The 26117-nt window shown below is 43.8% G+C and overlaps 1 protein-coding gene and 1 long non-coding RNA gene across 5 annotated transcripts; one reads left to right on the top strand and one right to left on the bottom strand.

Annotated features, from left to right (window-relative positions):
- Positions 1 to 419: 419 nt before the first annotated feature.
- On the bottom strand, positions 420 to 14761 carry LOC128326678 (uncharacterized). 2 transcript variants are annotated; one of them, XR_008308191.1, is made up of 5 exons: positions 14559 to 14761; positions 11540 to 11692; positions 9623 to 9698; positions 8877 to 9023; positions 420 to 530 (listed from the first exon to the last, which is right to left on the bottom strand). It is a non-coding gene; the product is annotated as an uncharacterized LOC128326678 (long non-coding RNA). The 2 variants fall into 2 exon arrangements; XR_008308190.1 differs by lacking the exon at positions 420 to 530 and having other exon boundaries at positions 3065 to 9023.
- A 1459-nt stretch (positions 14762 to 16220) lies between these two features.
- LOC128325972 (uncharacterized) lies at positions 16221 to 25547 on the top strand. 3 transcript variants are annotated; one of them, XM_053251977.1, is made up of 10 exons: positions 16221 to 16624; positions 19557 to 19657; positions 20089 to 20156; positions 20378 to 20494; positions 20797 to 20876; positions 21012 to 21114; positions 21231 to 21326; positions 22075 to 22176; positions 22642 to 22717; positions 23173 to 25547. In XM_053251977.1, exons 3-10 carry the CDS (start codon positions 20109 to 20111, stop codon positions 23214 to 23216), a joined length of 666 nt encoding a protein of 221 aa, XP_053107952.1. In that variant the 5' UTR covers positions 16221 to 16624; positions 19557 to 19657; positions 20089 to 20108; the 3' UTR covers positions 23217 to 25547. The 3 variants fall into 3 exon arrangements, with proteins under 3 accessions (XP_053107952.1, XP_053107950.1, XP_053107951.1); XM_053251975.1 differs by lacking the exon at positions 16221 to 16624 and adding an exon at positions 18376 to 18638; XM_053251976.1 differs by lacking the exons at positions 16221 to 16624; positions 20378 to 20494 and adding an exon at positions 18376 to 18638.
- Positions 25548 to 26117: the final 570 nt, after the last annotated feature.

Here is a 26117-nt window from a genome sequence, read left to right as displayed (position 1 = left end):
TTGTGGAAAACCTAGATGAGGAGGAGCTCTTCTAAAAAACTAAGTCCTATTCCCATCTGCCATGAGCAAGCAACTCGGGCAATGGGATTTCTTTTCTATAAGGAGAGTCAGGGTGTCCATCAGTCTGGCTGGCAAAATCAGGCCTGATCTAACAGAGAGCTCGGAAAACCTATAAGAAGCTCTAGAAATCCAACCACAATCCATTCATTACAATCTCCAGCCTTTCCATAGCACAACAATGCAGTTACCATGAGCCCACTGGGCAGCTCAGGTTACAAATCCATAGTAACTGAGCCAAGCCAAGGCTGAAGAGAACTGGATAAATTAACATATGTGAAGGCAAGTTCCAGCTACTTCATTAGCAGTTATGGAAGTACAGCCTAAAGTTATAAAGAAAGAAGGAACTCTAGAGCAAACTCACCCAGCTGCTTCATCCAGTGGTGAAAACGCATACGCAGCCAAACTTTAAGAGGGACATGAACCCCAGCACCTGCTATATCTGTACCATTCATCTCCAACCACCTCTAGAGCTGGAGAGAGAAAATAAAAAGACAGCTAATAGGAAAAGGAAAAGGCCAAGTGCATAAAAAGGTAAATGCAATCAAAAGCTATATAGAATGCATACTGCAGTAAGTGAATGCAGTCCTGTCACATCAGAGGAAGAGAGAAGCCAATCAGCAACACCAACAACAATAACAACAACAACATTTATATACTGCTTTTCAACAAAAATGTTTTCAAAGCGATTTAAATGGAGAAATAATAAACAAACAAATAAATAAGATGGATCCCTGTCCTCGAAGGGCTCACAATCTAAAAAGAAATATAAGATAGACACCAGCAACAGTTACTGGAGGTACTGAGCTGGGTTGGAAAGGGCCCATTTCTCTCCCCCTGCTAAATAAAGAGAATCACCACCTTTAAAAGGTGCCTCTTTGCCTAGTTAGCAGGGTTAAGTACATGAAGCACATGAACATTGTTTCAGATATCTGAAAATCACATGGGACCACCCCAACTTCCTAATTAGAGCCAACACAGATGAGGCCTTGGTGCCAATAGACCACCTTGAAAACATGGAGAGCCAGCTAGAGTCTATGGTGGTGGTGGTCACTAGCCAGCCGACCAAGGAAGAAGATGACACAAAGGACTGTAGCATGTCCCACACCATTGAGTTGCAAGGCTTGCAATCCCAAGTTCAAGAACAAAGCGTGCAGTGCATCAAGGACATCTACATCAATGGGACACCAACCTCAAACCTTCAAACTCAAGAAGAAGCATGGGACTTCAGCACAACCCACACCACAGGAATGCAAGTGTTGCAGCCTGACACTCCAGGAAACAGTCCAATTAGAGTGAAGGTTCCAGACCTCCTCACTGAGTAGGCCAAGAAAACAAGAGGTGATGCTGCACTAAAGAGTCCAAAAGGAATACGCCTGTCTCAAGAAAGGCAAAATGACAGCAGCTCACATGAGTTCCTGAGTCTGAGAATGACATAGCAGTTCCTTCCCCCAGCGGCAATTCAATTCCAGCCTATAGTAACAGCCCAGCTCTACTACTACTATGACGACGATGAATATTTATATACTGCTCTTCAACCAAAGTTCTCAAAGTGTTTTACATAGAAAAATTATATATAAAGAAGATGGTCCCATGTCCCCAAAGGGCTCACCATCTGTACCAAGATCTTCCTAGTCAATGTGTTCCCCAAGGGACAGTTGGAGAGAGCAGTGAAGATGTACACTATGCTAGGCGAACAGAGCAATCATTGGCATGACCAGAGTTCTTCAAGGTGTTTGATCTTCAGGGGAGCCAGCACCCATACTCCCTCAAGACGTTTACAGCCTTAGGTAGGCGAGTAAGTGGCTATGTAGTAGAGCACATCAACTGCAAAGTCCAGATACCTCTTCGCACACTGATAGAGTGTGATCAGCTACCAGACAACAGACATGAGATGTCCATGCCAGAAGCTGCCTTGCACCATCCTCACTTGAAACCCATTGCCAAATATCTGCCTGCTCTCACAGCAAATGCACAAATCCTGATCGAACTGTGGAGGAATGTCCCCGAAGCCCTCAAGATACATAAGTCACGCAACAGTCCCTACAATGCCTCTTATGCCCAAAGACTTGACCTTGGCTCAGTTGTGGTGGACACCGGCCATGAGGACCAAGCCAGTGATACATGCACCTTTGCTACTGAAGTTCCAGAGATGAGACAAATGTCATGCCTCAGAATGTGTTTCAGCCACACAAGAGTCGCAAAAGGGTTTGTCCCAAACTCAAGCTGGAGTCTCCCATGGCGGGAGTCAAGGACAGCACTACTAGGGTAGTTTGACACAAAAGACCTCTACAAATGACAGAGGAGACAAGGGCACCTCATCTGTTTACAGACCTGAAGCAAATGGTAAGCCAGCAAGACCAACATCAAGGAAGACAATGTTGTTCTGCTTCAAGGCAAAGAAACTGGTCGCAGAACCTGGCCTATGGGAGTTGTCACTAAAGCCTTCCCCAATGAGGACAGCAAAGTGTGCAAGTTCAAGGTGAAGACCACCAAGTGAGAACCTTCACCATACAGATCACCAAAGTTGTATTGTTCCTGTCCACAAAGAAGAAAGCCAGTTGTAATGTAATTAATTGTCTGACAGAGCTAAAATAGTTTATACTTAGTCTAGATAGATAGTGGGTTTTATTAATTCCAGACAGGAAGTGTTGCGCCACAAGGGCATCATGGGTTTAGAATGCAGGCAGACTAGGGAAGTTATGTGGTTATGTATTGGCCTGTAAGGAATACTTTGTACTATTGTTGGGTGGTTTAGACACAAGTGTATGTAGTTGTCTAGAGCTTTAGTCTATACTGTATAGTGTATACCATGGAGTTGGTTATATAAACAATAATTCACCTGGAGAGCTTCCTCTCTCAACCAATCCAGAGCAAGCAGTTCTGCCCTTTGTTCTTAGTCAGTATCCCAGACTTTATTCTTTTTTAAAAAAAGAAGAAGTAAACAACAAGTAAGCCGAAAAAGAAAAGCAAATTGCCACAGAAATAGTATAAAGCAATAACATCATAATGAGAAACATTTTTTTTAATTAATTACATCAGTAAAGATCAGAAAAGACATCAAAAACAAAATAACAAGAAAAAGAAATTTCAGACTCTTAAACATCTCAAAAACACTATAAGTCAAATCCAGAAAATGGGAGCAAAGTTTGACCTTACGGATATTGTAATTTATAAAAGGTTCCAAAACAGACATGAATGACTCAGTGAATACGCCATGCACATAAGCTGAGACTTTTGAAATTGAAGCATAATCCCACACTTTCAGGAATCATTCATTTAAAGAGGGAATTTCTGAAACACGCCAATTAGCAGCATATATGATCGTAGCCACAGTAATCATATACAAAAACAACTCATTTAATTTAGCAGGGATTTAAGATTTCATCATACTTAAAAGGAAAATTTCTGGAAGAAAGGGAATCTTAACCTCTAGAATTTGTTCAATTTTCATATGAATTTATTTCCAAAACTTTTGAGCTTTATCACAGGTCCACCACACATGATAAAATGAGCCTAAATGTGAATTACATTTCCAGCATCTCTTAGAGAAGGAGCCATCTATTTTGTACCACCTGAAAAACACTTTGTACCAATTTTCTCGTAAATTGGTGCACAGAGTAAATTTAATATTCTTTCCCCATTGGTATTCCCAGTCAGAAATATCGATCGATCTGTTGAAGTTCTGCATCCATTTAATCATGCATTCTTTAATCTGCTCTCTCTCTGTCTCATACTTCAGCAACAATTTGTAAATTCTTCCTAACAAATGATCAGTATGTAGGTTGATTAATTCTTCAAAGTCAGTCAGATCTCTAAATTTCCCACCTTGTAACCGTAGATCCTTCCAGACTATCGAACTAATCCGGGCTTATTGGAACCAAGATGGTTGTTGAATTAAATGTCCAGAAGTTGATTTATCAGAAGTTAAATATTGGGCCAGACTTTGCAAAGAATATAAATTGTCTCTCCAAATTTTATACGCAGGAGAAAATTCTTCTTCATGAAAGTAAGGTTTAAAATTGAAGCCAGAGGTGATAATCTAGGATTTATTCTTTTCTGATATTTATCCCAAACATAAAGAAGACTGTGTCGAATCGAATGATGTTGAATATCCATATCTTTTCTCGAACCGGAAATCCACAAATAATTATGTAATCCTCTAGTAAGGCCAAAGTTCTCCACTCGGGTGAGACTATCATAAGGAAATAAACTCCAATTTGAAATCCAAGTCAAACTACTGGTGTGATAATAAAGTTTCAAATTAGGAACTCCAAGACCCCCTCTTTCTTTAGAACCTTGCATCACCTTAAATCGTATTCTAGGGTTTTTATAATTCCAAATAAATGAATTGAGCTGACTCTGCCATTTATTTAATGTCTTATCGTCTATCTTTATTGGGATCATTTGAAAGAGAAAATTCATCTTAGGCAATATATTCATTTTTACCGCCGAGATCTTTCCAAGCTAAGACAGAGTCAGTTTCTTCCATCTGTCCAAGTCAGCCGTGGTTGATTTCCAAATTGGAACATAATTATTTTTAAACAAATCTTTATTGCTCCTTGTAAGATTAATCCCTAAATATTTTATTGGCTTCTTCATTACTTGTAATCTTAAAACTTTAGAGAAATATTCTATTTCCTCTTCAGAAAGATTCCATGTCATAATCTGAGTTTTTTCTCTGTTAATCTTATAACCAGAAACTAACCCATACTGATGTATCTGTGTTATTAATGTGTCCAAGGAGATTTTGACTGCTCACTCTGGTTTCATGGTTAGCAAAGCCACAGATTCTTTCACTTAACAATCAACTTCCCACAATCCATAACCTTCAAGAATTCATGTGCTGGACTCTGATCTTTGCCTGAACTGCAACCCCCTCCAAATGAGCCTCCAACAGTGAGTTATCATTGCATGTCTTGGATGTAAATATAGAGCTATTAAACTAATGGGAAGTTTGATTGTCTTGAGTGAACCTTCACTGCAATCTCAGGATTAGCAGTGAAGGCCGCCTCATTTATGTGCTGGCCTGTCACCTTTGGAAGACCCTATTTTCTGGAAATGGAATGGTGCTTGCTTGCATTATTGGATGCTTCCATGAGCAAATCCCCCCCAGTCCAATCTGTAAACTAGTTTGGAGATTTCCAAGTCCAACCATTCCTTTCAGATGTCTTCTATTCATCAGCTCTGATTTTTTCTTTTTTCATCTGGAACAATTTAAGCACTGAACTATGGACATTCATCCATGTTTTTCGGAGAGTAGTGAGGGAAGCTAATCTTCGGCCTTAGCAAATCATGTGCCCAAAGTGCATATCTCCCAAATATTCTTGGGGAAGAGGGCTGGAGCCAATATGTGTGGAGGAGAGGCAGTGTGTGCTTCTGGCTATGTTCTTGCCAACATCATCTATGGTGCAATGAAGCACCCTTTGCTGTCATTCTACCAGTAATAAAATAAAATGCAAGCACTGTTCTAGTATGTCTCCTCCCTGGGAGGATGTGCTGATCCTCAAAACCTCCCTTTTGGCAGCAGTCTATATTGGCATGCCTGCACATCTCCTGTTCTTTTTCTTCATAGTCTTGACTAGATTGCCATGCAGGCCCTTGGAGTGGGGTGATTGCCCCGAGCCTCATGCACACTCTCTTGCCCCAATACATTACTGTGTATTGACTTTGGACTGCCTATTACTATTCTTTGCATGGTTGGACATCGGCTTTTCTGTTTCTATCCTTTTTCTTTTTTTAATTGAGAAGAAAATGAAGAAGAGAACAACCTTCAAACAGTGCTTGAAATACAGGGCTAACCTTCCCTCTACAGATGGCCGTGATTCTTGTTTACTTTGCCTTGGAGAACAGCGTAGCTCAACAGCTTGTAAAATCTGTAGCTCATTTTCAAAGCAAACTTTGAAGAATCGCACTTTGCGCCTCTGCATGGCAATTTATGATGAGGCCTTTTTCCCACTGACTCTGCAGCCAGTCTCGGCATTGAGCTCGACATTGATGCGGAAGGCCTTGCAGGCAGGATCTGGGCACGCGCAGTCTAAAAACCTTGCCTTTGCCATCAACTTCCACTTCGGAGTTGGAAGAGATCTTTATGCGCCCAAAGGGTTTATCAAAGGATCTGAAGAAGGGCCGTGGGAAGTACCACAAGGCTAAAAAGAGAGCCTCTAAACTGGACTCTCCAGTGCCAGCCAAAAAGCATTGACACAAATCTGAGAAACGGACATTCAGCATTGACATTGAAGGACATCAGAAGTTACTCGATATCACGAAGACTGCCATGCTCTCCATTAGCAACGTACCGACGCCTCAAAGAGCTCATTTGCTGTAACCTCTACATACTCCAATAAGGTCTCCTTCAATCATCTTTGATGAATTTTGGGGATGAGGCATCATTGGACCCAACCACAGCAAAGACTTTATTGTCTGTTCTAGATTCATCAAACAACAGCCTTTCAGGTTTGACATTTCATGGATTTCTCAGTCGGGGAAGTGATGTCGACCCTGACATCAAGGAATTGTCATTGCCTGTCCCCAAAACACTTATGATGTCACCAGTTGGCTTCAGTGCCAATAAGCCACAAACCAATGGAACAGCTAAGTACACTGTTATACCTATCGCTGCTACTACAGCTTCAGGATTCACTACGATTTCATCTCAATCTGCGCAGAACCCTTCTTTGGTTCAGACACGGATTTTTGCCTCAGAGAGCTAGTCCATGGCTGCAGATTTAGGCGTACTCTATCACCTGCCATTGCTTATGATTATAATGACTATCAATTGTGGAAGGCTCAGCTTAAGGACCAACCTGCTTCTTCTACAACGGTGACCTCCTTTGGGACAGGCCTTCCAGCCTGTGCCAAATCAATATAATATTCTACTGCAACCACATAGTTCAGCATTGAATGTCCCACATATGGCACAGACTACTACACCAATCTTTCAAATGCCTTCAGTGCCCACACAAACTGTGGTGCACCTACAACAAACTTTGCCTGCTACTGTGTTGCCAACTACCCAGCATGAGATAACAGTGAAAACCTCAACTATGATGTTGCCTGTAAATCCTCTGACTACTGTGCTATCTGTGTACATCCTCCTCAGGGTGATTTACCTCCTGGGGCTCAGAGCCAGACTGGATGGCACAACAGATTCTGATGGAAACTCTAATGTTCCAGAAGACCCTCCTGATCCACCTTCCGATGTACCACCTAAGCCCTCCACATCCCCGAATGAGGAGCTCAAAGCGTACAATTTACAGTTGATTGAGATGGCTGAGGTCTTGGGCCTTGAGATCAACAAACCAGTTACTGATTTAGAAAATCTAGTTTAGAATATGATGTCCGTGGCCAATTCTCACAGCCTGTGGTGCTGCCTATGCGAAAGCATAGCACTGTAACAAAAGCGGCACAGTCTGCATGGGAGGTACTACAGAGCTCCACTCCTACATCAAAGCATTTAGAAGGGCTGTACAGAGTTCAAGAAGGAGATACGGCATACTTCTTGAAACACCCTACTCCTTACTCCCTAGTTATAGATTGTGCTGATGCCTGAAAATCAGGCCGCAGACATACGACTCCATCAGATAAGGAAGGCAGGAAAATGGATGTCCTTAGCCATAAGATCTAGACAACTGCCAGCCTTTCTATATGAATGGCAAATTATGTAGCCTGCATGGTAAGATATAACCATTGTATGTGAGACACTTTGCAGAGAGAGGCTGAAACACTTTTTCCTGAAGATTTAATGAAGCGATATAATGAGGTTCTTCAAAAACCAGAAGTGGTAACCAGACAACAGTTAAGCACATTAAACATCTTGCAGAGTTAGAATCACGTGCTATGGGTACTGCTGTCACTATCAGAAGGCATACACGGTTGAGATCAACAAGCCTCCATGAGGGTATGAAGGACAGAGAAGAGAGCCTGCCGTTGGACGGCAAGGGCTTGTTCAGTGAAACAACAGATTCCACTATGGAGTCATTTTAAAAGTCAAAACACACTGCAAAGAGCTTTTCAACTGCAACAACCATAACTCAAGCATCATCACGCTTCCGTCCTTATGGGTGACTACACACCACATTTAAGAATCAAGAATGAAAGGATTTCAGAAAACAATACAAGCCTTACCAACATAGAAATTTTGGCACAAAATCTAAGAACCAGAACAAAAGACCCAACAAAAATTCTGCAAAGCAGTCTCTTTGATCAACTGGAAAGTCCACTGCTACCATCTCCACAGCCTCTCAGAATGAATTCCAGCAGCTCTGCAATTGCCAAGACCATCAAACTGGCATGGTATGATTTGGCATGGCGATACATAACATCTGACCAGTGGGCACTCAGGATTATCACCACTGGTTATGCAATAGATTCATAACTTTGCCAAAGTTCTCGGGCATAAAACACGCTTCTCCATCTTTGCTGTCGGAGGAAGTACAGGCTCTTTTGGTGCAGGGGGAATTGCCCTGGTTCAATGGACAGACAGAATGACAGGATTCTACTCTCACTATTTTCAGATACCCAGGCACGATGGGGGAATCCAGATGATTATGGATCTATGAAGCCTGAATCAGTACATAGATATGCACAAGTTTTGAATGATAACATTGCAGGGCATTCTTCTACTCCTTGCCAAAGAGGAGTGGCTTGCAACATTGGACCTGAAGAATGCATATTTCCATACTGGGATTCAAAAAAGTCATTAGAAGTATCTTTGGTTCATGGTGGGAGACTCAGTATACCAGTACAAAGTATTACCCTTTGGGTTATCCAACGCACCAAGGGTTTTTATGAAGTGCATGGCGGTAATCATTTCATACCTGCACACTCGGGGTATGATAGTATTTCCTTCTCTAGCCAATTGTCTTCTGGTTGGTCAAGACAGAGAAAGGTTACTTTCACAGATCCACTATGTCTTGACTCTGCTCGCAGATCTCGGAGTCCAAGTCAACTGGAAGAAGTCACACCTGGAACCAACCAAGAGAATATCGTACATTGGTTCAGAGCTAGATGTTCAGGAAAAAAAGAGCATGCGTACCAAGAGAATGATGGGTTCAGATATGGAAATTGATTTCTGATTTCACAAAGAACCCAAAGCAAATATCAAAGAATATACAGAGACTGTTGGGCCTAATGTCACCATGCCACTCAGCATCCTCGCTTAAGAATGCATCTGCTTCAGCTGTGGTTTTTACAGGTGTTCCACCCGAATGTGGACAGTCAGAATATGTTTTTAGTTATTCCTCTGGCTGTCCTAAAGTCACAGAGATGATGGATGGTAGAAGACAACCTTTTACAGGGAGTACCATTTCAACCACTTTCGCCCACACAATGGATTACCACTGACCTTTTGAGCCATTACATTCGTCATCCTTAAAGTTATTACCACTAAAGACCTCCTTTTTAGTGGCAACTACCATGGTACGTAGAATCAGTGAACTGACAGTACATCATATAGATGTGCCCTACACACATTTTTACCCAGAGTAGTTATGCGTTTGGACGCACACTTCAGCTTGAAGATAGTGTCTGATTTTCATCTAAATCAAGATATTGTTCTGCCAACCTTTTTTCAAAATCCTTCAAGCAGATTGGAAATGTCACTCCACTCCTTGGATGTCCGCAGGTGCCTTTTGTATTATCTGCAGAGAATTAGAAGTTTTTTTTAAAAAAACAAAAAACCTGTTTATTTCATTTAAGGGGGAGTCCATGGGTTACAAGATATCTTGTCAAAGGCTATCGCATTGGCTGGCTGAGCTGATATTCCGCACCTATAAGTTGAAAGACTTGCAGCTGCCAAAAACCATCAAAGCTCATTGAACTAGGGACATCAGTGCCACTGCTACATGGTCCTCACAGTTGCCATTTATGAAATACTATGCCATTGATGTGCGAACTGCTACAGAGGCTAGTTTTTGGGAAAGTGTTTTGAAGAGGGTGCTGCAATGATGCTACTGCACCACTTCATATAGAGAAGCTGGCTAAACATCCAATTATCATGAATGCCAACGGATTATAATCCAGATAAACAGGCTGCTTACCTGTAACTGATGATCTGGGAGTGATCCATTGTCATTCATGAGACCCTCCCATGCCTCCTCTCTGCAGTAGCATGTACAAAAAACCCAAAAGAATTACCCTTTGAATTGATGATCGTCATGGCAATCTTCCAGAAACTGGACTAAAAGGTGCCCAACTGCTGGAAATACAGTAACGGTCATGATGAGCTTGTGAAGAGCAGGGAGGGGTGCCATGAGGAGCTATTCAATCTATCCAAGAGGTCCCTGCACAGTGGCAGTAACCCAATTATCATTAATGACAATGAACCACTCCCAGATCATCAGTGACAGGTAAGCAACCTGTTTTTCCACTGTGAAATAATTTACTGAAATACCTATTCCCATAGTCAGGGCCAGGTTTTGTGTACCTTTGGTGAGACCCCCATCCTCCTCCTTATGCCCTCCCCTCGCAATGTGGGCCTAATCCTAACCACAGATGAAGGGTGGTAGACTGTGACAGCAAAGAGATGCTCCACTGCACCACAAATGATGTGGTGGAAGAGTGGCAAGTAGCACAGACTGTGCTCTTCACAGACAACTAGAATAGCTCCAAGCCCCATCCTGAAGAATTTTGTGAGAGAAGCACTCTGTGCTCCTCCTAGAGCTTTTGCGGACAGAAGGCTTCATGGGTTTACTGCGAAGCTTTACTGTGAGTTCAAATTTGCCCAAAAGAAACAATGCAAAAAAATGGATTTTTAAACCCCAGACATAAATCGGGCTAGACTCTAATGCACAATGAAAAACCCGAATTGTGTGTGACGTGCTCCCCAATATCTCACATGCACTTCAGCACGAATCTAGTTGATGTGCGAACACACACCCTCCATTCTGAGCTAAAAGCCCGGTCTGGAAATGCATGTTTTGAACATCAGATGATTTCATGCAGTATTACTCAGATGAGATAACATCCAAGAAGCTTAAATGGTTTTTATTGTCTAACAAGCAAAAAGATAACTCACGTATCATAGATGCTATTTCCTCAGAGTTTGCTGATGAGTTCATTTGGATTGATGATGCTTAGATATTAAACATTAGGCAAAAATACCATTGTATTCAGCCAGGTTCAGATGAGGATTAAAGTCTCTTTCCCTCTTTCCCAGAGAGGGCATTTTCCCCACCACTGGTAGAATCAGCAGGAAGAAGGAGAGAGGCTAAGGCTAAGGAGGAGCCAGTGCATTCATTGGCTCTCAGACTGAGACAGCCCTACTAAGCTATTCTCTATACACAGATTATCAATAACCTGTACTAGCTGTTCTCTGCTTGCATGATCAGCATGGCTTCTAGTTCATCTAATAACACAGACTAAGTCATTCTTATAGAGTTACATACACCAATAGGAAGTCTAACAATATTAACCTAGATTAATATTAACCTTGCATGCATACCAAACCCATGATGCTGTTGAGGCAGCACAACACTCCTACCATTGTTTTGGACACATCCAAAGGAAGCCTGCATTTTCAGGAACACCTGTTCCTTTCCTTGCATGTCCCAGCTGAAAGCCTTCTTTGCGGACTCTCAAATCCAGTCCCTGCAGCAGACCTTCAAAGGGCCACCTTTTAAAGTAATGACTCTCTCTATATATTAAAAGGAAAAGACACAATGAAAAGGAAAGACACATTGGACTGCTTGGAATGAAACTTTCCACAATTCCTTATGCATGGCACACACACTCCACGGAAGAAAAAGGGCCTCACATCTGGTCTATGACAGAAAATAAACATTTGATTTTGACTTTGACGGGTTGCTCCTTGTATAATCTGCAAGGGTATGCAGTGATTGTTGTTGGTTACATTGATCTAAATTGTCTTCTGAGGTGACTGAAAATCAATAAAATATGCATATGTAATGTATACATATATCTCTGTGTTGTGTTATCTACATTGTATTATTTAAATTGTATAGTTTAATTTGTGCCTGTCCTCTAAGGAGCTTAGGCTGCTGTACATGGTTCTTCCTTTCCACTCTCATCCTCACAATTATCCTGTGAAGCAGTTAAGATGAGAGAGAGTGACTGGCCAAAGATCACCCAATGAGCTTCATGACTGAGCTCATGATTTGAACCCTGGTCTCCACCATCCAATCCAAGACTCTAACCACTACATCACACTGGCTCTCGGCTGTTCAACTGCATGGAGTTGACTGCAGGAGAAAAGGGAGATGATAAAAGCTAGCTGTCTTTGTGGACAAGAAGTTGAACAGATTGCAATTGAAATACTCTGTGTCCATTTTTGAGATGTTACTGCAATGGACAGAGTCCATGTAGTATAATGAATAAGAGGATTTATTATTATACAAAACACAACAATAACAAAAGCTGATCCTTTCCGCGAAAGACATGCTTCAAAGTTTGCTAGTCTTCAGTCTATCAGGCCTATCAATGGCTACTAGTCTGGTCAGAAGCGCTCTTATCCCTGGACTTCGGGGCCGAGGTCAAGGGCCTCCAACCCCCTGGGGACCTCCAAATCCTTTTTAGTCTGCCCCAGGTGGTGTGGTTGCATTAAAAAAGCATTTAAAATACGGGGGGGAGGGGCCTCCAAAATCCTTTAGGTCCAGGTCCCAAAAGTACCTAGGTGCACCTCCGAGTCTGGTGGCTATAGGCTCCCTCCAGACTCAGAGGCAAGATGCCTCTAAATACCAGTAGCAGGGGAGCAACAGCAGAATGCCATCACCCTTTCCTTGTGGCTTCTCAAAGGCACTCGGTGGGCCACTGTGTGAAGCAGGAAGCTGAACTAGACAGGCCTTGGGCCTGATCCAGAAGGGATGTTCTTATGTTCAGACTGAGTCCCTTTCTCCCAGTTTCTGCTTGACAGTTAACTTCCAAATGACTCTACAGCACATCAATAGAACTCTTACTGTCCATCCAAGGCCCTGACAACAGTTGCCATACTTAATTCACTAAACCCCCAGACCAAGCTATATATAAACACACAAATGATTCTTAACCAGTCAGTTTTTCACAAGCACAAATCCCCTCACTGAATCCGCATGCTAGAAAAAGCTTCATCTGGCACATTTCTGCTCATCAAGCAGCTGCTGAAAGCAGAGGAGTTCTGCCAGTAAAAAGCTGGTGAAGCTAATGTAAGACAAATACAGGATCCAATAACAGGTACCAGTTACACTGTGCTTTCTGAATGTTCTTCAGACTATTTCACATTCATGTCACAGAAGTAAGCACTGCATTAGAGGTCAGTTATAAGCATGGCCTGTAACACAGGCCAGTATTAGCCCCACATTGCAACACGGGGACTGTGGTGAGTGTTGTGGTCCAGGCCTGATTTATATACTAAATATATCAAAGGAAAATACAACTATAAAGAACAGACTTACTGGACAGAGAACTCGCAGTCTTGTGCCTACACGCAATCTTCTGCCTACAAGCAAGACTTTCTCATGAGTAATCCAAGAGTTTGCTGCCCAAGCCACGGGGCTAGAGGCAGGAACTCTGTCCATGGACAGGAACTGTCTGTGACTTCCACTGCGCAGTGAGAAGTCAAGACTGCCCCAGCCATGATGCTCTGACTCTCAGCCGTGCTCTGAGCAAACTGCATGCTTGATCCAAAAGCTCCTGTCTCCAGCTAAAGCCTCGCTCCTTCAGCTGAAAGATCCACCGTTCTCAAGCCTCTGATCCTAGTAATATGCTGCCTCTACAAGCCTTGGATCCCTCCATCCTTTCCCCTTCTTCTCCTTTCCCCTCGTCCCTCTACTAATTCCTGATCCCCCCAAACCATGCCAGCCCTCAGCCTTCCTTATCCCCCCCCCCGCTTTTTCCGTCTATATCTGAATTGTATTAGGCTCTAGGAAGATTTAATACACACACAAATGTTAGTTAGGAACACTGGGTGAATATTGGTGCTGGCTAGGGTTGAAATACTGTTAGTAATACTGATAGAATGTTCTGCTTTCTGCTCAGTTAGATTGATGTTGTTATTCTTTTATACTCAATAAAGCCCATTGAATCATTTAGGATTGGTTTGATCTTCTTTCTTCCTTGCGCCCAGATCCTACATGGTCACTATATAAAAGAACTTGGTCACTTGGTGACACTATGAGACAGGCCTAATTTTGTATGCTAGCTAATGAGCATATTTAGTATATAAATCAGGCCTGGACCACAACATGAGGCTGAAAGAGGGGCTTGCAAAACGCCAACAGTAAGTTCATGGTGGAGGACAAAACCCAAATGGTGATTTAACCATAATTAAATTCATTTCCCAGTGCTGAGACATTTCAAACCCAGTGTTTTAGATTTTGAATGTGAAATCTTGAACTGCAAATCTGAATGCTTTAGACTTGTTGACATCTCTTGATTGTTTTAATTTTGGCAGGCTTCAGATAGAAAATCTTATAAGCTGTCAACTGTAAAGTGATAATTATCTACACAGTGCTTCAGATCCTAGTTACTATTTCAGGTATCTATCAAATTATGTCATTTAAACATACCATTCCATGTCAATACTATTGCATAATATTGACCATCTAATAGAGCTAAAAATAAGATACTGGAGTTATAGAGCTAAAAATGAAATACCAACAGAACTCTGGATTCTTTGGATGCTTATCCAGGACTCTTCAATGGGAAAAACACAGCTGAAAGGTGGCTTGGCCACCACTGTTGATCTTCCTCTGCTATACTCAAGTGATAGTCAGGCTTGAGGAAGGACTAGGCCTCAATTAGAGTGACTGCTTGGAGGGCGGGCTTCTCCAAATAAGGAAGAAAGCCCAGGAGAATCAAATACCTGTGGCCCAATCCAGAGTGAGGGTCAGGGTTTACTGGACATCAGCCTATAGAGTAGGGGGGTTGGGTGTGTTCAGTTTTCCCCTGCAGGTCTCTGAGTGAGGTCTGATCAGCAGCTACTGCAAAGAAAGGGGAGAGTAACAGCCTTGGGCTGGAAATTCCTTATTTCTTTCCCTGGAAATAAGGAAGGATAGGGACCATTTTAGCTAGATGCATCAGGGAATTTATTTTTCCCTTTTTAAAAAAAGTGCTTGGATCTGACTGCATGGTTCTTGTAGCTCCTGGGGGGAGGGTTTTACTTAAATGGAAGCAGCAATTGTTGATGCCGCTATAGTTTTTCTTACCATCCAATTATTAATAAATCCTTCTTGTTGTTGTTATAGAGTGTCACTCCTTATTGGGTCCTGCCCTAGTCACACACTCTTGAAGGCCTAAGACTGCTCAAGCCTTTCTTCCAGGGAGGGTTTTTCCACTTTACCCTCCCAGAATATTCCCTTGGAAGAGGGAACCTGCTCATATTAAAACGTGGATGAATGCACTACCCAGGACTCCTCACAGCTAGAGAAGGGATTCTGTATTCACCCCCGCTTTTGATCATTACAAATATACAGCTACAGGGAATGTGTTAATGTGCTCCAAGACAATCAATTTGCTTTCAATTTGTTATGGGTGAGTTGCAACACGGCACCTTGGAAACTTAAGTGGGCACCCCAAATACTCCAGAATCCTCTATAACAAAGAGGGATTCTGTGGCAGACATACAGAGGTCCCTTGGTATGTTAGGAGATCCCTGAAGGTCACTACTGTGGCATACTATTATGTACCAGCTATGTCCTATTAAATACTAAGTACCGTTGCATATCAGATATTGGTTTCAGATGCTGTGAAATACCATATTCAGATTTTGAAATGAAACATTTTAAAATTATTTTTATTGATTTTCTTTTACAGAACTAAATAGACAGAAATATATTTTCCAGTCTTGTGAGTGATTCATTGGTGAATCAATAACCAACAAAAACATAGATCAATATAAGCAAAAGCTAGTATAAGCCCCGAGAAGCTTATACATGCCTTTCAGCATATCCAGATAATGTGAGTAGGCAGAGAGGCTATCCACACAAGCATGCCAAAGCGGACTAAGGGCACCCAGGCGGCAAACCCGCCTAATTAGCCAGCCATCAAAACCAGCTCAAGGGAGTGAATGCTCCCTTGATCTTGCTTTTTTGCTTGTGTGGCAGCCACGACTGCTTGCAGCCACTGCTGCCACACTGCAGGGATCCCGGGGATGGGAGAGGGCATCCCCATGACGCACTGCACTCTTGCGCGGTGCATCCTGGTAGTTCCGGGGGCTGGGATGTCACATCCTGGCCCCTGGCCCTCCCCACTGCCTCGGCGTGCAGGGAATTGTCTGGGCACATGGGGAGCGTGCCCAGCAACAGCGCTGTGATTGTCTGTGTGGACAGTAAGTTTGCTGGGAGACCTGCAAAAATTTTCAAAGAGAAATTTAGAAGAAGGAGTCCAAGAGTGAGTCCAGAAGAGTCCAAGAGAGCAGTCCACAAGAAGAAGAATCTGTCTGCAGTGCAGTTGGTCTCTCTGCAGAAGAGAAGTTGTGAGAGAAGCCTAGCTGAAATTACTGGTAGAAAAGGAAGAGTCAGGCTGGATTGAGCCCCAGACCTGCACAGTAATGAGAACAAGGGACTGCCCAGCATGCCAGAAGCTGAAGGAAGAAAGTACAGAGGACTCTGAGTAGGGCCCAGTATAGAGCCAGGTAGTGATTGTGGTTTTCCAGCTTTTTATTTTTCCCTGATCTGCTCTGTAAGTAACTGTTTTGAGTTGCTTTTTTTTTCTATAAAAGAAATGTTTTAATTGAACCAATATATCCCCCCTAAAAGTAAACTTTCTGGTTATATAAAAATTAGAGGCTTGTTGATGTGCCTCCACCCCATGCCTATAAAGCCTTTCCACACAACTAGAGTGTTGGGTTTTGGTAATTTTTGAAGGGCTGTTGCAGTGGACTCAGCCATACAAAAAGTCTACTTGGTGGCAGTGGGGAAAGGACGGGAGGGATAGAGAGCTATTACCCCACATGTGGTAGCACACGGTGGGATAGAAAGCTATTCCTCCACACCCTTAATTAGGCTGCAAGTAAGTAAGTTCCATTGACCTTAATAAAGAATACGTTTGTGTATTGTGCTTTTGTGTATTCCAAGTGCTTTACATATACTGTCTGGTTGTAATCCTTACAATAACCCTGTCAAGTAAATAAGCATTACTGTCCTCATACTGTAGGTGGGAGACTGAGACAGAGGCCTCAGGGCTCAGGCTACCAAGTGAATTCATGGTAGATATGAAATTTGAACCATGGAAGTCTCATACAACACACTCTGCACATTACTCAGAAATTGTAGCTCTGCTGGTTTCAATGAGTGTTTCCTGGCAGGAAAGTATGGATAGAACTACAGCTCACTAAAGCGCATATGTGGAATGAGCTTTCACGAGGTTCTTCAAAATGCCCATTTGGAAAAGAAAAGGTGAATGTCTTAATTAAGAAAATATGGACACACTAGTAGGTGAGGCCCCTCATTGACTGGGCAAAGTCATTTTGCGTACATTACACTTATAGGAAAGTTCGAAAAATTGCATATATGTAATAGAATTTATTAATGTGCTTGCAAAGGGAAAGGGGAGGAACAGGTTGTAATTTTTAGGGTATAAATTTGAATCACAGTAAATTTGAATCTGAGAAAGATCTGCTTTTATTGGGCATGGTGTTGTTTTGGAATTATTGATCTGATTGTTGAGTGTTAAAAAGCTGTTGAGAACAATCAGTTAAAATATGATTAGTAACATGATTTCTACTAGAAAAGAAAAGAAATTTAAACATGTCCCCCAAGTATATTCCAGTGTAAAAATTCAGCCACTTTAGGTGGCAGTGATTAGAGTGCTGTACTAGGACCGAGAAGATCCGATTTCAAATCCCTATTCAGCCATGAGACTTGCTGGGTGACTCTGGGCCTGTCTCTTCACTCTCAGCCTAACCTACTTCACAGGGTTGTTGTGAGTAGAAACTCAGGTATGTAGTACACCGCTCTGGGCTCCTTGGAGGAAGAGCGGGATATAAAATGTAAAATAAATAAATAAATAAAATATTTAAAAACTTGGTATCTGTAGGTAATTGAGAAGTATGATTTTCAGGATTGCTCTTTAAAAGTATTTAAAAGTTTTTAAATTTTCACCAAGCAAATGCTGGAGTTAAAAGTAGAGCATTCAGCTAATCTAACAATGCATCCTTTCACTCGCTAGATCTCTAATTAAATGACACATCATACTACTATTAGACTCTATATCCCATCCCATCATGGGAAGCAAGGCACTGGACTAGACGGCCCTCTGGTTGAATCCAGTTGGGCTTATTCAGTGCTCTTGAGGCTGCTGTGCTTTTCTTGCAGCAGCACCCATTATGACATCACAGTTCCTGGCTGAACTGGCCACACCCTCTCTGTTGGATAGAGAGGGAGATACTGGAGAGACAGACAAAGTTGGAGCTCATCAGAGAGAGAGAGAGAGAGTTGGGTCTCTTTTTTCCTCTTGTGTCTTTCTCTCGAGCATCAAAGCTAGAGTTGATTTGAGAGAGAGAAAGAGCGCTGGGTGTATTTTTTCTTGTGGCTTTTCTCTCGAGCTTCAGAGCTAGAACTCATCTGAGAGAGAGAGAGAGAGAGTGCTGGGTTTATTTTCTTCTCTGGTGTCTTTTCTTCTCTCGAGCGTCAAATATATTTAAAAATGTAAGTAAGATTCTTTAACGGCTTCGGCCTTCCAGTTCATACCATCCCTCCACCCTGATCCAGGGGAGGATTGCCTGAAAAGTGATGCTCAGGGCCAGGTGAAATGCCAGAAGCCATATTTAAGTCCCAAACCTCCATTGCCTCCTTGGAATTGGAGAGGAAAACGATAGCACTGAGAGTCTCTCATTTACAACACCCCAGCCAAAATCTCCAGAAGGCCTCTAAACTTCTGCACAATATAAGCTGTAAAGATTTTGTACAGTCTGGCATATTGGGCTGGCTTTAGAAATGAAGCTCCATGCACACACACTTTGCCATGGTCTTTCAGCCATACATTGGGCTGGGGAGGGATGATCCAGGCAGAAGTTCAGCAGGTGCGGCTTCCCCAATCGAATTTCTGAGTGATGTAGCTCCACAAGGCAATTAATTGTTTAAAAGAAAGGAAAATGAGATCACAAAGAGCCCAAAATGCAGAGGCTCAAGCAGTCTCTCCACAGATTATTCTTTCCTCTTGAAGGAGCATCCAGAACATCGCTGGAGCCCTGAGGTGGCCCAATGTCAGCACACAAAAAGAGAGTGCAAGCCCCAGAGCTTACCATCTTCCCATTGCTCTCTTCTAGGCTGATTTCTCTGCCACGGGATGTGGTGATAGAGCAATTTGAAGTGGGGCTTAGGCAAATGCATGGAGGATAAGTTTATCAACGGCTACTAGTCCTGATGGCTATAAGCGACCTCCATGTTCAGAGGCAGGGCGCCTCTGACCCGCAGTTGCAGGGGACCAATGGCAGGAGAGGGGGCATGCCTTTACCTCCTTGTTGTGTGGCTTCTCAGGCCCTCTGGTGGGCCACTGTGGGAAACAAGGTAATGGGCCAGATGGGCCACATCCAGCCAGGCTCTTCTTGTGTTCTTATGTTCTAGGCTGAAGGCATTTCGACGCCTCTTTCCGAGAAAGAGTGCCAGGGTGATCCCTGCTGCTACGGAGAGTGCAAAGGCGGAGCCAGGAAACAGCAAGCTCACTGGTAGGTGGAAAGCCTGGATGTGCCCTCGCAGAGCTTCAATAAGCAAACAGGAGCTGCCTGGGAGTGGGAGGAAGGAGATGCTTCCTAGGAATTCCATGAGGAATTGCTGAGAGCGAAGCAGAATCTGGATTGCTTCTGACTGCAATCTGTAAAGAACCCTGTAGGGTCGGCGAGCATTATGCCCCACAATTGTAGATGGGAAGGCTGAGGCATTGGCCTTTGCCTGAAGCCTCTTTGCAAGTTCTCTGACAGAGACATGGTCCAAATGGGAGACATCCAGATGGATAGCAGAGCCTGTCGGTGACTGTGCTACTCCATCTCTCCAAATTATAAAGAGAACTTTGGGGACAAGCAGTTGGGTCCCTTTTACAGAAGGAAGGGGCTATCAATAGCTCTCTAAATTGTCCCTATTTTTCTCCATCCTCCTTAAGCATTTGCCCTGGCTGACAATATGAAGGCTGATCTTGAGTGGGAGAGGCTGATGAAAGCAGCATGCCAGGTAAATATCTTCAGAGAATATGGTAACTGTAAGAGCATCTGGGAGGCAGGCAGTCCCTTAGCAGGGGGATTCTGCAAAGTGTCTGTGAAAAGAGCAGCCATAGAATAGAGCCCAGGGGAGCGCTAGGGGAGGTGGAACTAGAAAGGGACCGGAAGAGGCCTGCATCATTTCACAAAAGGCGGTCCTTCCTGAACTAACAGCCAAACCCTTGCCATTTTCAGGATCAATATGGGTCCAAAGAGCTGCACCTCATTTTAGAGTTTTTCAACTCGGGATTAAAGAATGTGGAAAAGCAGCCTGGCTTCCACATGATGAGGAAATTTGTCAGATCCACCATGGTGAGTGAATGTTGGTAGGAAATTGTCAGTTACAGGCAGGGTGGCAGGCCCTGGGAGTGGATTTGGGGACAGTATCCCAGAAGTCAAGCTAGTGGGTGTGACTGAGAAGGAAAGGAATTTTCCAGCTGCTTAAACGGAAATGGCCACCACCCATTTTCAAGATCATTGCACTGAAGCTGGAAAGTTGAAATTCCTATTTTTGGATGGGGAGGTTGGAGGGAAAGTGTAGGAGTGGGAATGGAGCAGTCCTCCTGGATTCAGCAGCGCATTGACTTATCTGCTTTGTCTCCCCGCCCGCTCAGGAGCTGATGCAGGCATCCTCAGAACATCCGGATCCAATGCCAATATTCACCGCGGCCATGCTGACCTTGTATAAAATCAGGTGAGGCCTCTCTTTTGGAGCCAGGGGTGTAGGAAGCAGCAATCAGATGCTTGACCTGCTGCTGCTGGGTGCACAAGTGCCTGCTTCACACACGCTCCCTCACACTGCATCATTCTTTCTCCCTTCCCCTGCCAGCAAAACTGAGACCCTGAGAAAAAGACAGGAGGAGTGCGTCCTGAAGCAGGCACTGCAGAGCCTGGCGAAGGTGCAGGGGAGCAGGAGAGCAGACCTTAGCCAGGTACATCCTCACCAATATGGTGACATATCTCCCCTGGTGGGTGGAAACTGTGCCCCAGGCAAGGCAGGGAGGAGCTAAGGAGAGCAGCTCACAATGGATTCTTTCCCCACTTTCAGACACTCTGGGGGAAAGCCCAGGAGGCATTTGGCATTCTGCTCAGGGCCTGGCTAAGAAGAGACCCCTCCATCACACACCTTCTGATGCTCATGAAGGTAAGAAGACACAATGTTGAAGCCACGGGTGGTACTTGCAGTCTTTCACATTTAAGGCGGGGGTGGGGCGTCCAAGACCTTCCCTGGGAAGGGCTTGGCAGGGAGGTATCCCCCCTGCAGGGCCACAGGTATTCTGCAAAATACCCCCCATCCCCAATCCAACACTGCAGCTCTTCATCTCTTGGCAGAGAGGAGCATCATGCCAGATCTCTGGCAACATACCACTGAGCCACATCAAGTGTGATTTCCAGGCTAAAATAACTTGAAAAGAGCAGAAGCTAAAAGCCAAAGAGATCCAGGGCTCATTTGTCACTCTTAATGTCTCGGGAAGTCTGTTCTTTTCTCACCTGGACACAATGGGCCAGTTCTTGCTTTCACAGAGTGAAGCAGTCAAGCTCTCTGTGTACTGTACCACTCACCAATGATTTGGCTGAATGTTTCAACTGGTCCTCATATTCCAGCTGGGGGAATAGCGCTGCTCCCTTTCTCCTGTGGATACATTTTCCTCAAAAGGAGATTTCTCCATCCTTACACAGAGGAGGCCATTTAGTGAGGCCAGGGCCAGCCAGAGAGACAGATCTGTACCGCCACCCCCTCACTGACAATATCAGCAGAAGCAGCAATGCCACGAGTGGGACCCATTGTTGGCAGCAGGAAATGGTGGGTCTGTGATTTCCTAGCTAGTGTGGTGATGCAGATGTGTGTGTGTGTGTCTGTGTGGTGTTTTTCCCCCCTTTTAATCTTGAAGATCCTGGATGGCTACATTCAAAAGGGAAAGTATGTCAGACAGCTCTGCATCTCGAGTGGCACAGCTCTATTACGGTGCGCCAAGGACATGGCAAACATAAATGTAAGTACCCAAGAGACTGATTTGGTTCAAAAGGGCTGCAGAGGAGAAAGAACCAGAGAAAGGCTCCTCCTTTCTATCCTGGGAGCGAGAGGGCTAGACTTCTCATTGGCAATCCTCCCCACTCAACTAACAGGATGGCAAAGAGCCACTCATACAATGGGGATCGGGTTGTTCTATGCTTATAGAAGACCATTTGCCCCCGCCTCAGCTGGGATATCTCTAGGCCTCTCACCCTGTCCCCTGCCTCCATCCACCCCACTGGGTCTTCCCACTGGAGAGGAGATCCTCTGGGTGGTATCTGGCCAAATGGGAGAAGAATTGGGCTGCTGGCTCAGGATGCCTGCGGCGTGGGGGAGGGTGCGGGGGGCAGGAGAAATATTTTTGTGTGTTTTTTTTTTAATCTCATCCTCTTTCTGGGATGCAAAAGTAGCCTCTGAGCATGTGAGATTTTTTCTGTGTTTCCAGATGGAGGAAATCCTGTGTCAGATCTCCAAACCTCTATTGGAAGATTTTCAAAGGGACAAATGGAGGACAAATGAAGGTAACATCCATATTTGAGGGAGCACAGTGGGTAGAGCAACATCCTTGGAAGCACAGAATTAGCCTAGGGAATCCCTCTTCACTCCAAGGCTCTCAATGGAAGCCGTAGCTGCTCCCAGAGGAGTTGAAGGCCCCCCCTCTCTGCTCACACATATCTGAGGAGGAAGTCCCAGGGGGGCCAAAACATCAACCCTGCCTGGGACAAAGGGGTCCTTTCTGAGAAAGCTCCTGTGGCCAAATGGCATGGATGGAAGGAGTCACTGCTGCTTCGGGGGTGGGGGGATAAGGAACCCAACCCATAAGGATCTCCTCCATTGACTCAGTGTATATGATGCCCCTTCCCTGCCCCTTCCTAAGTTAAATGACACTGGGATGATCTCTTCTCTTCTCTTCTCTTCTCTTCTCTTCTCTTCTCTTCTCTTCTCTTCTCTTCTCTTCTCTTCTCTTCTCTTCCAGATGACATCGTTGTGGAAAACCTAGATGAAGAGGAGCTCTTCTAAAAAATAAGTCCTATTTCTATCTGCCACGAGCAAGCAACTTGGGCAATGGGATTTCTTTTCTATAAGGAGAGTCAGGGTGTCCATCAGTCTGGCTGGCAAAATCAGGCCTGATCTAACAGAGAGCTCGGAAAACCTATAAGAAGCTCAAGAAATCCAACCACAAACCATTCATTACAATCTCCAGCCTTTCCCTGAGCCCATGGGGCAGCTCAGGTTACAACTCCATTGCAACTGAGCCAAGCCAAGGCTGAAGAGAACAAGATAAATTAACATATGTGAAGAGGCAAGCTCCAGCTACTTCATTAGCAGTTGCGGAAGTGCAGCCCAAGGCTAAAGACTTTCTAAAGAAACTCTAGAGCAAACTCGCCCAGCTGCACCATCCAGTGGTGAAAACGCACACTGCAGCCAAACTTCAAGAGGGACATGAACCCCAGCACCTGCTATATCTGAACCAAACAACATTCGTCTCCAACCACCTATAGAGCTGGAGAGAGAAAATAGAAAGACAGCTAATAGGAAAAGGAGCTGTGCTCTTTGAAGAAAAAAAGGCCAAATGCATAAAAAGGTAAATGCAATCACAAGCTGTATAGAATGCATACTAAGTGAATGTCGTGCTGTCACATCAGAGGAAGAGAGAAGCCAATCAACAACAACAATACCAACAACAACATTTATATACCACTTTTCAACAAAAAGGTCACTGGAGGTACTGAGCTAGGGGTGGATAGGGCCCATTACTCTCCCCCTGCTAAATAAAGAGAATCACCACGTTAAAAGGTGCCTCTTTACCCACTTAGCAGGTACGTGAAGCACTTAGTGGCCTCTTTGCCCACTTAGGTACGTGAAGCACAAGCACACTGTTTCAGATATCTGAAAATCATATGAGACCACCACAACTTCCTAATCAGAGCCCAGCAACATGCGGAACACACCCAGTAATGGTGCCGTGGTTAGAGGACCAGCTAGAGTCTATGGTGGTGGTGGTCACTGGCCAACCCACCAAGGAAGAAGAAGATACAGAAGACTGTAGCACACCATTGTCCCACACCATTGAGTTGCAAGGCTTGCAATCCCAAGTTCAAGAACAAAGCGTGCAGTGCAGCAAGGACATCCACATCAATGGAACACCAACCTCACACCTTCAAACTCAAGAAGAAGCATGGGACTTCAGCACAACCCACACCACAGGAATGCAAATGTTGCAGCCTGACACTCCAGGAAACAGTCCAATTAGAGTGAAGGTTCCAGACCTCCTCACTGAGTACAGGGCACACCAGGTCATCGACAACAATGCACACACTAAATCATGTCCACTGCAACTAAGGATCCATCTCAGTCTTATATCACAGTAGCCACGATGAGAGAAGTGAGAGCAAAGGTATCGGTTGAAGCAGCCATGACAAGCATGGACTAGGACAAACTTGTGGAAGTGCAGGAAGCCAAGGCAGCACAAAGAGAAGCCGAAGTCGCACGCCAAGAAACAGAATGGAAGAGATAGAAAGACAAAGGGCCAAGAAAGCAAGAGGTGATTCTGCACTAAAGAGTCCAAATGGGATACGCCTGTCTCAAGAAAGGCAAAACGACAGGAGCTCACATTAGTTCCTGAGTCCGAGAATGGTACGGCAGCTTCTTCCCCCAGCGACAATTCAATTCCAACCTATTGTAATGGCCCAGCTCTACGATGACGACAAATATTTATATACTACTCTTCAACCAAAGTTTTCAAAGTGGTTAACATAGAAAAATTATATATAAAGAAGATGGTCCCATGTCCCCAAAGGGCTCACCATCTAAAAAGAAACATAAGGCAGACACCAGCAACAGCCACTGGAGAGATGCTGTACTGAGGTTGGATAGGGCCAGTTGCTTTCCCCCTGCTAAATATAAGAGAATCTCCACTTTAAAAGTTGTCTCTTTGCTCAGTTAACAGGGCAACCCTCCAGCAACAGTTCAACAGCTCCCATTTCCAGTGGTGGCTCAGCAGCTCCTACTTCCAATGCATCAAGTTGCAGCTCCTGTGCTACCACAGCACCACCGTGGATCCATGGATGTTTCAATTGCTCAGCACCACCTCCTCCACTCACGCAAGTCACAATTGGTCGAGCAGACCTCACCAAGTGTCTAGCTTGTCAGAAACACTAGACTCTAGAAGTTCAGTGACCAACCAGGTGACTATTGATCCTGGAGGGAAATTAGAGAAGGATTTTGAAGCACAACTTTATTTCAGTGTTAGCTGTGATAAGATGTGAATGGAGGGCCCATTTAGCCATTTCTCTTCAATGGCATAATAAATTCTAATTTTTTCACCGGCTGTCCCATGGTAATCTTTTAATATCGGCTAATATAATATAATATAATATAATATAGGCTATAGATCGACATACTGTAGATCTGATGCAGTGAGTAGTTATGAGAAAAGTGCACAAAAGACTTCTAACTGCTCATTGCTCTTTTCTACTTGTCACTATCTTAATTCTATAAATAAATGTCGTTGTGTGGGGAAGCTGAAGAAATGCGTTTTTAGTGGTGTGATTTTAGAATGATAATGAGCTCTATGGCAGCTCATTTCTGAAGAATACAAGTGACTCTTGACCAAGCTATTTGTGTTTCCACTTCAACTTCCGATGATAATGGTCCCAGATTTAATGGCAATGGCTCTTATAGAAGAAATCCTGGGGATTTTAGTTCTGTATAGGAATGCATACTCTTGAATGAAAAATCCCAGCACTTCCCAACACTACAGTTCTTGGAATTGTTGGGAGGAAAGCCATGGCCACTTTCAAAATGATTTGACATCCTAGTGCAGATATGCCAAATGCATTCTAAATAATCTTAATACAATACCAGTCTTAGCGACTCACACAAAGAGTAATTTTGAAATTGTGGATATGCATCATTTCT

Source organism: Hemicordylus capensis, chromosome 5 (genome assembly GCF_027244095.1).
Source record: "Hemicordylus capensis ecotype Gifberg chromosome 5, rHemCap1.1.pri, whole genome shotgun sequence".
Taxonomy (NCBI): domain Eukaryota; kingdom Metazoa; phylum Chordata; class Lepidosauria; order Squamata; family Cordylidae; genus Hemicordylus; species Hemicordylus capensis.
The sequence above is the reverse complement of the archived record's forward strand: the minus strand, read 5'-3'. Positions and strand labels throughout refer to the sequence as shown.

Coding starts and splice junctions, on each gene's coding strand:
- LOC128325972 (XM_053251975.1), top strand. Junction 19,658..20,088: donor AGGAAACAGCAAGCTCACTG/GTAGGTGGAAAG, acceptor ATCCTCCTTAAG/CATTTGCCCTGGCTGACAAT. Junction 21,327..22,074: donor ACCTTCTGATGCTCATGAAG/GTAAGAAGACAC, acceptor TTAATCTTGAAG/ATCCTGGATGGCTACATTCA.